At 44.1% G+C, this 15,004-nt stretch overlaps 1 protein-coding gene across 1 annotated transcript in view; it reads right to left on the reverse strand.

The window, feature by feature from the left end:
• The window catches only part of LOC142775673 (synaptogenesis protein syg-2-like), a 575,499-nt gene that overhangs the window by 69,687 nt on the left and 490,808 nt on the right, over positions 1-15,004 (reverse strand). Inside the window, exon 7 of the mRNA XM_075877314.1 lies at positions 9,360-9,662. Within this exon, the coding sequence (XP_075733429.1) occupies positions 9,360-9,662 (303 nt within the window). The remainder of the gene's footprint in view (positions 1-9,359; positions 9,663-15,004) is intronic.

Genomic DNA, 15,004 nt, shown 5'->3' on the forward strand with positions numbered 1-15,004 from the left:
AATAGACATCCTTCCGAGTTACTCGAGTGGAAAACAAACAAAACCACCATCGCCGCCCATCGGGCGTTTGTAATTCATAATACTTTTCCCGGCAACGATGGAGCATTTTTCAGGAGCCCTTGAGACGGGCTTTATCATCTCCCGCTGGCAGCCGGAGTGAGGGGGTGACGGCGCGTGGCTGGCGCCCTCGAGTTGAAAGACAGCGTGGCAGCGATTTGGAGTGGCACATCCGAGAGGACTTTGCTGCGAGTGCTCTCAGCGGTTGGCTCCACTTTTTTTTTTTTTTTTTGCTCTGCTCCCCGTTGTTCGCGCGGCGCTTGCGAATGCGTGATCGGGCTTTCGGCTGTTGTCACAGACGGCAGGCTGCGGTGCCAATAAAATGCCTCGGCTTTCGTTCTCGCCAGCCGGACAGCTGCCGCCCGGTCGGCCTTGTCATCTTCGCTTTGCCCCTGCTTTTTCCTTATTCAACGTCAATAGCCCCACGGAGTGTCACGGGGGTAACCTATGGCGGCTCACGCCATTTTAAGAGAGAAGCCCCTTGCTCATTGACTTCGACAGCCATTTACAGATGGCGTCAATGCTCAGTGATGGCCGCTGGAAAGCTGTATACATTGGAAGTCACGATGCCTTTTAAATTTAAATGCGGCTGAAAAGGAAAAGGGCTCGCATCTGTGTTTCGTTTCTTTCGCCCGAATATAGCACGACTATTTGCAGCGAGAGTTGCGAACTCACTGCGGACGCCGTGAGGAGCCGTCTATTTGGGCGACGCGCAGATTGCCCTTTCAGAACAAATGCATCACCCCGGTGAAACAAAAAAAAAAAGTTCCTCTCTTTTCATAGTTGACACTGTAGAGATGGCGGATCATTCGAAAGTAGCGACTTGGAATCACTGAAAACTAGCCATTTTATACTATTACAGTTACGGATAGAAGTGTTTGATCATTCGACTTGATAAGCAGAGATCAGCGTTTCTGCTACACACGTTTTTTTTATTTTTTCATATATGGAGACGACAGTTCATTGGTCTCACGGCTAGTGTGAACATGAAAAAAAAACGAATACCGTTGGTGATATAGCATGATGGAAGAGAGTTTAGAAAGCCTTCTCAGCGAGAACTGGGAAGGGAAGGAGGGGGGGGGGGGGAGGTGCGCAAAACGAAAACAATTTCACAAACTTCAACATATAGGCTCCAAGGTGCGTCACATGACCTTAAGTTGGAAGAGCACTATCTAAGACGTCTTCAAATATTTCATACGTCATTTACATGTTCGTTCTCTTTTTAATCCGTTCGCCTTCATATTCCTCCTCATCCACGTTATTCGACTTCTGCTACAGAGCGTTTCACGTAACTTATGACGTAACTCGTCAGCATTTCTGACCCCTCTGTAGCTTCCTTCCTTTACATGTCTCATCGTGTTCACAATGAGAAAAATCGTGGTTTACGCCATGCTTTTACGCCATTTTCGACGTACCATTGCAAAAACTGTGCGAATGCTACACGATGCCGGTTAGTATAAAATCACATTACAATTGGGCAGCGCCGTTGGGGTTGTGCGATCGCATTTCTCTCGGCATCTCATATTACGTGCCCCGCCGCGGTGGTCTAGTGGCTAAGGTACTCGGCTGCTGACCCACTGGTCGCGGGATCGAATCCCGGCGGCGGCTGCATTTTTGATGGAGGCGAAAAATGATGTAGGCCCGTGTGCTCATACTTGGGTGCTCGTTAAAGAACTTCAGGTGGTCAAAATTTCCGGAGCCCTCCACTACGGCGTCTCTCATAACCAAATGGTGGTTTGAGGACGTTAAACCCCACAAATTGATATCATATCCTATTACGTGCAATAGTTTACACATTCTTACTCTCTCTCACTTTGTGAGTGTGTTTTAATTTACAGCCAGAGAAGAATTTGTTCTTTGTAGTATCGACAAAGGTATACTTCTCAAAAGTTAAGTCGACGTAAGTGAGAACCAAGGTGTCCAAAAGTGTCGATGTTAGTATGGAAGTCCATATCTTGACTGTCCCAAAAGTAGCTACGAGAAGTTTTTACCTGTGAGACTAAGGCGTATTGATCGGACATCCCAAGTTGCCCAAGTTAACTTTTATATTTACTGATATTAGGTGGATAGGAAAAATGCATAACCTGGTGCCTGTAATTGAAGGTTTGCTGAAACAAATACGATAACAAATGTTTCACATTTGGGGGCGCTCCGATAGTAAGAACGCAGCGGAAAAAGAGCGTTCATGACGTCAACGCCACCACCTCTCACTTTCGCCAAATAGCTATCATTATCACTATAAAATAGCCTCGCAGGCAGTTGTCTTGCAGCTTGCTCTCCCTTTCGATTTTTTTTTCTTCCGTATTCTCTCTTTCGCAACAGCGCGTTCAGTGGTGGTACGGCATGGAACGCCTGCCGCCGAAAAGTTGCTGTGCCGCAGAAGAAAGACAAGACTGAACGATCATGGAGATTTTGTGTGCCACCCACATGGAGTCATTCCGCGGCCGTCGAAGGAAAGATAACGAAGGGGGACAGCAAGACGTCTCCTCGATGAACCGTACTTACGACAATGACATCGTCGGGACGCAATTCGGTGTGCCTGATACTGACGTCACAAGCGCGTTTTTTAAAATTTTGGTATCCCTTTCAAAGGGGGCTTGAGATGTACAATTTCTGTACGTATAGACTGTAGAAGAAAGAGCTTCCATTAAAGAAAATTTCTTCACCCAGCTAGATCACTTCGAGGACCTGCTCCGAATTTCTCACTCCCTTCAGCTGCCTATGATAAAGAATATTGAACGTAACCCAGTAGTTTACATGTAGGACTGCACACATTTTGCACTACCCGCAAGCTGTCAATCTGGACACTCGAGTGGGAAGAATAACGTCGCCACTATTGACACAAATGTGTTCATATAAAAGTTTGGCGCGGCCAGGAAAGAATCTCTTCCATGGCATACCGCCTAACTGGGCGAGATTAAAAGAAGGAATTTGCAGGCGATCGAGGGCAGGCATCACGGGTAGTGGTACAGGTGTTACAGTATATGTGAGTCTTGTTGCAGTCACACTAAATGATTGCTTCAATTATTTTAATTCATCCATATCAAAAACAAGAACGCCAGACAGGCGCAGAAAGCGCAGCATCACCCCCAAAACGGCCCTACTCGGGATCTCATGGCAGCTTTCGCTGCAGAAAACTGCCAGGCCTGCACGGAACGCGAAGCACACACACAGCGAAAGTTAGAAAAGCGGCCTTTGCGGGCCCTTTTCTGAAAGCTTTTGGGAAAACTACTACATGTAGACTTGCATGGTGCCCACTACACCACAATTTATAATTTTTGCAAAGTAGGAAAAAGTTCACACTTTCATTATATTCGTCAGTATTCAGAGTACCACGTTACCCACTACATATACTTTCGAGCCATTATGTGCACTTTGTCGATTGTGTATAGCTGACAACAGCAAAAATTATCTCTGTGCCTTCGTAATGAGTTGGAAAGCGGTCCACTCGCTACGCGATTCGCACTGTGTCAAACCTGTAACATGATATATTACACATGGTAACAAGATTCCTCAGTCGAGATGAAGCCCGCATAGGGTCAGTTTGCAACGCCTTTGCAAATACTGCAAGAGTGGCTCTGAGGTGGAATACTGGGCTGCCATGCAGAGGGCCCATGTTCAAATGCCATTTTACTAACCTAGGTAACTTTTTTTGCTTATTTTGTTTTTCTTGCTCATTTCACGCGATATTGATTATGAACTATAGGGTGGTGCCGGGCAATCATGGCGCCAAACAAGTGGTTGCGATCTCTTAACAGCTTCTGCTTTAAAAAAAATGGTAGTTAGCTGTTTCAGCATAGGGATCAGTATGAGCACGACGTCGAAGTTAGATGGTCTTGAAGGGTGCAAACGCGGTAACATTCGCTCAACCGAACTCTGAGTGCTGGTTTAAGATCCCTACACTGTCAACTTTATTAGCAGACTCTCCACTCACGAATCCCAAAATTGCTAGAGCAGCATACTTTTCACGAAAATCTGCAACCATTGAGCACATGTTATGTATTACAACTTTTTGTATTCTTTTTCAGTTATACTGTTCACATTATTCATTGATTTATTTGGTTTTGTTTTATGTTTGTTTTTTATATGTATATATTGTATGTGTACGTATGTATGTATATATGTGTATGTATATGTGCGTACATGTATATATATATAAATATATATATATATATATATATATATATATATATATATATATATATATATATATATATATATATATATATATATATATTTCAATGTTTTGTTGCAGTTATGCTTAGTTTATAATTTTGATTATTGGTTATGTTGCTTTTAACAGTGTTTTACTTCAATTTGCCCTTAACAGGAGGTCCCGATACAGTCTTTGACTTTGGGACCTCCTTTTGTATACTAAACACATGTCATATTTTTGTATTCGTACCAATAAAAAATCTGAAATGAAATTAAAAAATTGAATTGAGTACAATGCCTCTGGTGACATGTTTGTTTGTTCATCAATGTTTTTGGGCAACCATCCACTTTTCTCAATTTTTTTCAGCGTAACGCCAGAGAAATGGAGCATCCCAGTTGCTATACAAACTCCAACCTCTCCATAGCAAGCCCTTCAGGACAGAACAGAGGCGACGTCTAGATCTCCCAGGTGCAATTACAAAAAAAATGCATTCTTCGCTGAATAATAAATCTCGCTCCCTGGGTGCCCTCTCAGATAGGGCTTTCTGAGAAGCAACAACATTGTGGAGTGTTTCTGATCTACACAGACCTTGCGTGTAACTGAATAATTTTATAGCATCAATGAAAGGGTAGCATGTATCATGATGAAACTAAATAGTAGATAGGGGAGTAATAAGGGTCAACAGTGGAAGCGCCTCAGACGGGCTGGCCGACGTTTCAGTAGAACGACCTATTTTTGTCAAAGGCTTTGTCAAAGATAGTTCCTTTTGAAACGTCGGTCAGCAAGTCTGAGCCACTTTCCCTGTTCACCCTTATTACCCCATTACGTATTTCCATCTGTCGGCTCCCCTCTTGATTTTAAAATAGTAGATACAACCTAAAACAGCGCAAGGATAACATACAAGGACGACACATAAGTCGAGTAGTTCTATGAGAAGGTTGTATTTCGAGAAAGTTTTTTCGCTCTAATTCCAAGAACACCTGCTTGCCACGCAAATGACCCGGGTTCGATTCCCACTTAGACTGAGAATTTGTTATTTCATTGCATTTCGCTCAATTTTTCAGTAACGCGCAAGATCATGACTTTTCGCTCAACACCAACAATGCTGACATGGCTGCCGACAACAGAATTTCTGCGAAACAAGCTCTTTTAACACTGTCACGTTAAAAAAAAAATCACCATAGAATGGCTTCGAACGAGGCAGTGATTCCTAAGAATAACGGAAAATTTATTATTCTCCCTAAAGCAGTGTATAGTATATTCTGAGCACTGACATATGAAGCATAAGCTCGGAGGATAACAATGAAGTTCGAGGAGATAGTAAGAAAGAAACTAACAGCGTGTGACGCAACAAAAAATGACACGCAATATTAACAAACTAGAGTGTACCAGAAATAAGGGGTAGACGACATCAGCCTGTCAGCTGAATGGCCAGGCATCCACTCACCGGCGCTTCCGGATGACCATAAATAAATTCACATACACCTCATTTATGAAAGAGCGTAGGAAGCGTAACTCAAGACACATGGAGCAAACGGTGGCTGTGCAGTGAATATTACCGGCATTTGTTTTTGAAAGCCAACCAGTTTTATGTTCCTTTTTGTTTCTGTCTCGTTTCCCATTATCTCTAATTCAGCAGGAACACTTAATGAGGGATAGTTTTATTATTTCTTTCTTTTGTCCTTCTCTGCCTGCCCTAGCGTCGCATAATGCTATTGCGCTTCAATGCTCTCGTTCATAAAGAGTGTGCGTTTTACTTTTAGGCTAGGAGAACATTAATTAGTCGTGTGCAAATTTTTCTCGTCCGAGTTAGTCACAAACGGAAATATGAACTTCAGAAACGTAGTCCACTCGGTATTGTGCACGTTGGTCCCGAGGGCATCTGAGCACCAATAAGGCGGGAAAATTAAATTGCTACACCAGGAGCAAACCACTTCATTTGATGAAGACTAAACCAAGGGCCGCTATTCAAGGAAGATTCACGTGCTATCTCCGTTGATTTCGCCTGCATATGCCTATGCATTTAGGTGTTCAATATTCCCGCTGAAAGGCTATAAAATCATGGGGAAGTCTAAACAAAAATTAAAAACGTTATGACGCCCCTGTCTTCATGGGAAGAGATACCTTGTTGCGAGCAATGTACAGAGCCATATCCGTTCTACTCTGCTTTGCGCTTGTAAAGTATAATTTATTCTGAAAGCCGAAATCGCGAAGTACTGCTGACGTGGACTTGCACTCAGTCATGAAGTTTACGTTTGCCACATATGCAGCAAACAGAACTCACGAGGATGGAAAAGGAAATAATAAACATTGACAATTATTCAGTGCCCCATTCAACAGCATCAGAAAAGCTTATCTAAGTAAAGGGACCGAATTCAGAGACGTATACTCCTACGTGTGTGCCCCAATCGGCTCACAAATGATACGTTAAGAACCATAATTGCGGAACTGATAAACTTTTCTCTTTAAAAAAACTCTAGGATAAAACGTTCTTATGAATATGTACACTGTTGAAAAGCTACGCAGTAGCTATGACCTTCTGTTGAATAATGAAGACCTAGCAAAGAGAAAAACAAGTTTTACTGATCAAAAGTATAGAACTCATTAGACCTTATCAGATCAACGCCAAATTTTCGGTAGACATTCACCAAAGCTTCTTGATAAACACAAAGAACTATAACTTGGGTCGCGAAGATTGCTCGCAAGAGGAGCTAATTTTGATGCTGGGAATAAACGCAAGTTATTCACAAAACCGGCTGGCCAGTGCTGAAACAGCACTCACGGGCACAAATCTTCATAACTTCGGCGCATGACGTGTAAGTATAGAGTTACCTATGCAGGACACGAAAAGCTACCCAGAAGCTCAGCTCTCCTCTGTTTCTCTAAAATACAGGTATACCCCCGAGAAAAGTAACTCTGAGAAGGCCTAATAATTGTGGTCTTATATGCTTACCACAATGACTTAAAAAATGCTATATATTCTGTTACGTATAAGTGATGTGGTAGGCACCTCAATGACGCCACTTTACTACTACGAAGATGAATGGTCCTGCTGCCTCTACGAGTTTCATCACTGTACTGGCCCCATGTTACAAGAGCTGTAAAACACACTGTGTTTACCCACATGCGTCAGATTCGATGAAAAATCATCCTTCACTGCTTCGAACCGCTGCTGGAGGATTGTTCTAACAAAAACACGACATACTTTTGCACCTGTTTTGAATAACGCTGTCAAACACACACACACACACACACACACACACACACCCACACACACACACACACACACACACACACACACACACACACACATATATATATATATATATATATATATATATATATATATATATATATATATATATACAAGGATGGACAAGGATGGGAGTTAAGGACGCGGCATTTTCCCACTTTTCTCTCCTTGCGGATAGGCATTCATTGAAAGGTAAATATTGAAACCGACTGGCGTAAACCTATAGTATACGTAGACTGATAAACGCTTCCAAAGAAGATGATTCGTAATAAAATAGTGTCAGAGCTGAGCAGCAAACGCGCTGCACCAGCGACGCGAATGCCCCCTTGGGAGGTAGTGACGCAAGTGAAAGGTGCCATGAGATATTCCTTGCAGATTCTGCTAAAACAAGTCCAGCTTCGCAGGCCTTAAGCAAGAGTGACGCTGGGCGGCCTGCTTCGTTTCTATTTCTTTCTTTGTTCGCGTGCTTTCTTCAATTTCGTTTTGGCTTTCTATATTTCTCGCTTGCATATCTTTTCTCACTATCTCTCTCTCTTTCTTTGTTTCTATCTGCATCTTTCTATCTTGTTCTATCTTTTCGATATCTTTTTTGTGGATGTTTCTATTCCTCTGTCTTCCTGCATCTTCATTTTCTTCATTTCTCTGTCTATCCCTTCTTTTCTCTTTCTTGGTCCTCGTTTTCTCGCCCACCCAGTTTTCAGTCAGTATTAGTTTAGCGGGCCGTGCTCACCGGAAAGGCGGGATAGAAATGCACTTGCGCAATGCTCTAAATAACACGTGGCGCTTACAACATGCACGCTAATTTTTTTTTAGATTTAGCGTTACCGCTTTTGCGTGGTTAACCCAGTGTATACATATAGTGTACGTGAAACATGGTGGCTTTCGGACACCCGCTTCGAACTGAATTTCGCATTGATGTGAACGGATCCTCTTTCGTGGCAAAGGAATATGTAAAATGGCTTCGCCGGCCTCGACGACCAAGTGTTACGGGTAATTCAACGTGCTTTCTGAGACCACTTTCTATCTCGAACGCTCCTGAGTGGAGTAGAATGTATGAATAAACAAAGCTGCAAAATAAAAAAAACGCTTTCCGTGCGTAATTCACATTTCTTTACTTTTATTGTTACTGAAGAAAGTACCAATATTATTGCTTAGTCGGTTAGACTGGTGAGCACTCTTATAGTGTAGTGCATTTACCCTCTCCTAGGTGATGCCATCATCACAGCTTGGGTACGCAAACGTTATCCCACTGAACTAAAACACGATGTCCACAACAAACGTTTTCGGCATGGTAACCGTATTGCCTTAACACCCGTTCTCACGCTAAACTATAACTACCTATTGCATGTCAAGCTGACGAATACGCGCACGTGTTCTGGAAGCGAAGCAGAATATGAAGAGGAGGACGAGGAGAGCACGTTTCAGACGAGTTAATGCACTATTGGTGACTGATGATGGCTTTTTTACACGACCAACGTTGTTTGTCATCGCAAAGAGGTTTGATTTCATTTTGTTTATTTATTATTTCCTCTTGAATGCTTATTATGTCCTGTGCCCCTTCTTTGGTTATACCTTTCCACTTCAATCAAGCGGAGTGTTATTTTAAACTCGCACATGCTGTACACTCGATAGCAGTACTTGCCCAATCCCTATAGCGCATAGCCGCTCGATGTTTTTTGTTCATGACGGATGGACTAACGCCCGCCGAACAGAAAGCAGAGCAGTGCAGTTACCGCAGCAAACTACCATACCATACAGGCTACTAGTGTAAGCCAATTTTGAGTAAAAGATGACTACTACGAGCCAATGTCGTTTGATTTCAATCAGTTAGGCCAACAATGCTGTCACACACGAAACAAGGCCTAGCGCTGGAAGAGCTCATAGTGCACTCACTGGCTTGCACGATGTGAAAGACGCACGGTCGCTGCTGGTGGCCGGCACTGTTGTTGGCGCGGCAGAAAAGCGTCCCGAAGTCGGCCTCCGTGAGCGGCATGTAGCGCATGACGCTCGACAGCGTGGCATGGTCGCCGCTGAAGCCCGAATGGATCGCCCGACTTCCGCCTTCGCCGCCGCCGTCGAAGCTCCACTGGAAGGACACCAGGTCCGGATGGGCTAGGACCTCGCACACTACTTGCACCTCGTCGCCGCGCGAGCCCACGTACACCACCGCCGAGTCCTGCTTGCACACCGGAGCATCTGCAGTTTAGGGCAGGAAAAAAAATGTTAGCATTGCCATTTTCTGGGCGTTTAAAGTAAATGGAACTCGCAAACATATTCACCACTAGCAAACAACGACGTTGAACAAGGACATTGAATGCATGACTGCATGAATATTACACGTGCAGCATGATTAACATCGGCGCTTTTGTTTCTACCCGGCTAAGGCTTAGTCCCAAAACGTCTAGTGTCATGCTTTTCATGTTAACTACACTTCTGCGAGAATGTACAGGACTAAACGAACAAAAATTAGCACAAATGAACAGTGGCCGGAATGGCCCAATTGCAACACGTGGCGCTGCTATTTTTGCAAGCACGCCGATGACGAGATAGACAAGCACACTCCGTTTTCCGAAGTAGGGGCGGCCGGCGAACAACCGTGAAGCAGCCCATCTTGCTTGGGGCTCATCGAAAAGGCCACATCTTAAAGAAACGCTTAGTCATTGCTTATCGGTATAGATGTGGCTATGCACGATATGATATTTTGGGTTTTTTTTTTTCGCTGAAGTTGCGAGCAGCTGTATCTTATCGCAGTTGAACAGAAAAGGCCACTCGTTCGATGTCTTCCACCGGCCATTCCTGCTTTGGAAAACGGAATGTGCATAGAGTAACATAAAAATTACAAGAGTGGTCACTCTGGCCAAAAGCGGCGGTGCTATGCAGTTTCACGTCGGCTATAGGATGGGAACACATAACTGACTGCTTTAAGGAAAGACACGTGCTAGCTATTTACTACAGTACCTACTCAAGTACATTATACGTATACGTGTTTTTGCGACTGTGATTGTACGGTGTGATTTCGTTGGGCTGGGATCTGGCATGAATCAGATGCGAAACAAGCGCACATGGCGTCGACGCGACAGAGTTGTCGTCACGCTCCATGTTCATGAGCATTTAAAGCAATGAATAAGTACGGACAGTAGCAGGGAGACGCCTTAAAATATGTGGCATAACGTGCCCGGCGTGTGTCATGGCCTTCACTTGTTTCATCTGCCTCTGTTTGGTGCTGCTAGGAATGAACAGCATCAATACTATGTTAAGTGCGTATTGCATTGGTCATTGAAGCTTCAACCTAACGTTTCTGGCATTGTGCTGTTCACTTCGCGTACTGTTTTCTTAAATTGAGTCATACGAAAGGAAATCGTTTGGAATGCTTCGCAGCACGCTTGCGAGGAAATTTTTTCTTGGCTCAAGAAATTGAGTCACCGCTCGCGTTGAGGTTTTCTTTGTTCTGGTTCATGTATTTGAGTTTAGTGCGTGCGTTAGATTTTGGTAAAACTGCATCATGCTTTGTATAGTTATCTGTGGCGTTCGCCAATAACACAAAGCTTTGACGACTGCAATAAAAGAGAAATGGCAAATGTAGTAAAAATGTTTGCTAAGAAGGAGCAGCGTTTGCCGTTTAATTGAGCAAGCTAACCTACAGACGTTGGGTCATCGTAGACTAATATCGAGGTTAAACTAGGACGTAATATTCCGAATAAACACTCCGGCCTCATTAACAGCTTGAATGGCACATAAAATTGCTTTGTTTTTGCTGCGCCAACTGCTTGAGACTGTTTTTCGCGAAAGAGTGGTGTAAAGTGTGTAGGAAAAAATTAGTGCGAATGTAGGAAACAAAACATAGGCAAAATTTTTCTTTTATTTTTTGTTCATGCCGCAGTCAAGTGCTGCGGCAACTACTGCCGTGTCGCGTTGTGCACTGTACAAGTAGTTGGGTGCGTTTATGAGGTTTTTGCTGTTCGACGGGTCGACACACAAAATAAATAGTGCACGCATTCATTTTGCCCCTCCGATGAACAGGAGGTGGGGCTGCTTAATGTAGGGAACAATAATTTTGTTGAGAGCAGTAAGTAATAAATTTAGGCATACAGTAGCGCTTCCTAGCCGAGGGCCATACCATGCCTAAAGGATCTGGTGCTGAAAATAAGTTCAAGTCAGAGGATGTATTAATGAGCATCTTTCCTGCTTACTTGCTATCTACACAAGCACGACTCGATGAAGGCAGTGCATGCATACGGATAAAAAGAAATGCGAAACCCGTGCTATGATCATGTCATAAATGTTGTTCAATAAAATTGGCTCGCATGAGATACTGCGGATACAAAAGCGTTTCCATCAGGGCGAGAAAATGCTGCATTAGCTACAGTACACTGAAACATATGACAGCTGCCACGCGTTGTGTAAATCGATTTAACACAATGCAGCCAGCGAGTATAGTGACCTACGCCGCATTATTTGTATTTGAGCCAAGCGCTACGAAATGTTTCGACACGTATTTCACAGTGAAGGTTGTTATGAGATCACAACAAGGGTCGCGTGTGCCTTATAGTTGCCAGCCGCCACCGGTGTCAGTAAGCACTATCTGGCGAAATAACAGAAACACTTAAAAGGTAATAACCTTGAAGGTAATAACCTTCGGACGCGGGGCCCCTTCGTGCCAATGAAGTGTAATACCAGTAAGCCACCCCACTTCTTGAAACAACGTCGCAAACTGTCCCTAATGGCAGGCTTGATGTCGAAGAAGGAATCGCGTTGGCATGAGTAATAAATTGTTTTAGAACAGCTAAGGAACAACCAGGTGTTAAACAATGCGAATCGCAAACCGATGCGTCATTGAATGCTCCAGCCCATACTTAAATTACATTGATATTTTTCTAGACATAATTATTCATTGTCATCAGCCATAGCATCGAAAAATTGCATGAAATTCTTTGCAAGTGCGTAGCGGGTACCATGGCACTGTTCTCTGAAGAATGGCGAAGAATGGCACATTGAATGCCTCTACACTACACGAAAATTGTGTTGATTTATGATGTAGTGGGCATCCGGCAAGTGCGCTTGTAGCAGTTGCCTGAAGAGTGTTAAAAAGGCTCTGAAACGCCAGTCTTCAAGCTTTCGCTTTGACTGAACTGCGTGTTGCACGCAGGCCTTACTGTTTTTTATGTGAATTGAGTCAATGTGTCTTACACAGACAGACAGACAGACAGACAGACAGACAGACGAACGGACGGACAGACAGACAGACAGACAGACAGACGGATGGACGGACGGACGGACGGACAGACAGACAGACAGACAGACAGACAGACAGACAGACAGACAGACAGACAGACAGACAGATAGATAGATAGATAGATAGATAGATAGATAGATAGATAGATAGATAGATAGATAGATAGATAGATAGATAGATAGATAGATAGATAGATAGATAGATAGATAGATAGATAGATAGATAGATAGATCTGAAGTAGTGGAGTTGGTTCGCTAAGAATCACTACAAATTTAAAACGTATGTTCGTACGTGAAGTGCTTAGCGTGCACCTGTGTGTGCGGGCGTATACACCAGGGATAGTGTTCTGCAATTTATGTGGTCCTTGATCTCACAGCGCGATATCTGGTATGCGTTGCGTGAACATCACGTACGAAGAAAAGTTGGGATATACGAGAGCTTCAAAGCATCATGCGACCAAAATGGAAAGACGCCAGCTGCTATTTGCAGTATACAATTACAGATATCTCGTTATTCTCACTTGGCACATGCGGTAATTTAATCTAAGCAGAAAAAATGCATGAATCTGTCTTTTTCCGAGTTGGAAATCAGAAAAAAAAGAAGGCTATGTAATGACTAAATGCACAATCGGCAATGTATGTCGATGAACAGATGCATTCCGGCAGGTGCCTTCCGGGGTGCCAATATCCGTGTGCAAAGTGCTAAATGCAAGAGGCTTCTCACGCACAGATTTGCATAGGCGCGGACTTTTTTTAGGGAAGATACAAATGATGTAAGCATGTTGTAAATTGAAGTAGGAATGTAGCGGTTGAATCAATGTCTCGTTGATACCTTGCTCTACTCGCTTCAATGCAGCCGCTAGCCAAGCTAATAAGGATGCCCATAACGAAAACTTTGGAAATAAACAATGATTCTGAGAGCACGGGAGAAAGTGAGAAATCAAGCCGAAAGTTTTCTTTTTCTTGGTCTTTCGTTATACCTGAGCTGTGTTCGCACTGACGCCCTTGAAATCTGCAGTAAGCTAACCAGGGATAGAAACCAGCGAAAGAACGTGAGTTCAAAATGGATATTTTACTAAACGATCCAACTAATTAGTGATGTACCGTAGCAGGCATTACCTTGGTTAGTTTCCGTAGAAATGAAGCTTACGCGCAATTGGTGGTAATAACGAAGCTCTGCGAGGCTCTCGCGTATAGTTAGTTGCACCGGCAATAAAAGCAGATTCTTGAGAACCAGCGCTCTTGCGAGGCTCGTTTCCCACTCGATACGAAAAGTCTCGCTGATGTTTGCAACCGTGTCGTTACCGGTGTATGCACGTGAGAGTAAGTTTGCTGCGACAAGATTCCGCGAAAAGGAGAGCGCCGGCTGTGAGCATTAACGCTCAGGCAGCAACGACAGCAGCGCATAATGGGGGGAGACCATCAGCAACAACAACAATGACCACGTGCGACGACAGGAGAGTATGGTGCAGAGTGGGCTACAGGCCAGAAAGGCTGAACGCTGGCTAAAAGGGGAACAAAAAAGCAAACAAACAAGGGAGACGAAAAGGAGCGAACCCGGGATGAAAAGGAGTCCGCTCCCCACGAGTGAGCCGCCACTCGTTGAGATTAATGAAAGCATATCGTCGGAGCCATCGATTGGCGAACCTCTGCTGCGCTTCGCGAGCAGGCGCCGTCACCGAGGACCGATTGGACATCGTCCCCCCACTGGCTTATTGGGTCTGCTTTATTTGCTAACGAGCCGATGAAAGACAAAGGCAGACGGCCGACTGTAGGGGGCAAGAAAAAACAAAAAAAGAAAGCCAGAGATAGCCGGGGCCTGTGCCTCCGCTGCCGGCCGCCGAGTGTGTGACCTCGTGGTCGTCTATTTGTTCCGCCCAACGAGCGAGACAAGGGGCTCCTGTGGTTTCTGGTTATGTTTCCACGGCACCCCTCTCACCCCATCCCGCACAACACCGCCACCCACCAAACCCAAGAAGGAAGAAAAAAAAGTGTTTGCTTTTGTCTCGCGCACAACTCTTTATGCAGGAGAGAAAAGGACCGGTGAGAAAGAGAAAGAAACATGGCCCACCGCTGAGCTTACGTCAACGATATAGACGCAGACGTTTAGGAATCAACAACAGGAAAAGAACAAAAGACAAAGAGAAATGCAAAGAGCCACGCGAGCACGGGCGCCTGATAAGGCATCGACATAGCTGCGCCTGGGAAATCAATATTACAGAGGCATATCCACGGGGAATATTTCGATCACGTCGCGCTGTTAAAAAGGCACGATAGAAGAAATACGCAAAGGACAACGCCGTGAC

This window comes from Rhipicephalus microplus, chromosome X (genome assembly GCF_043290135.1).
Source record: "Rhipicephalus microplus isolate Deutch F79 chromosome X, USDA_Rmic, whole genome shotgun sequence".
In the NCBI taxonomy this organism is placed as follows: domain Eukaryota; kingdom Metazoa; phylum Arthropoda; class Arachnida; order Ixodida; family Ixodidae; genus Rhipicephalus; species Rhipicephalus microplus.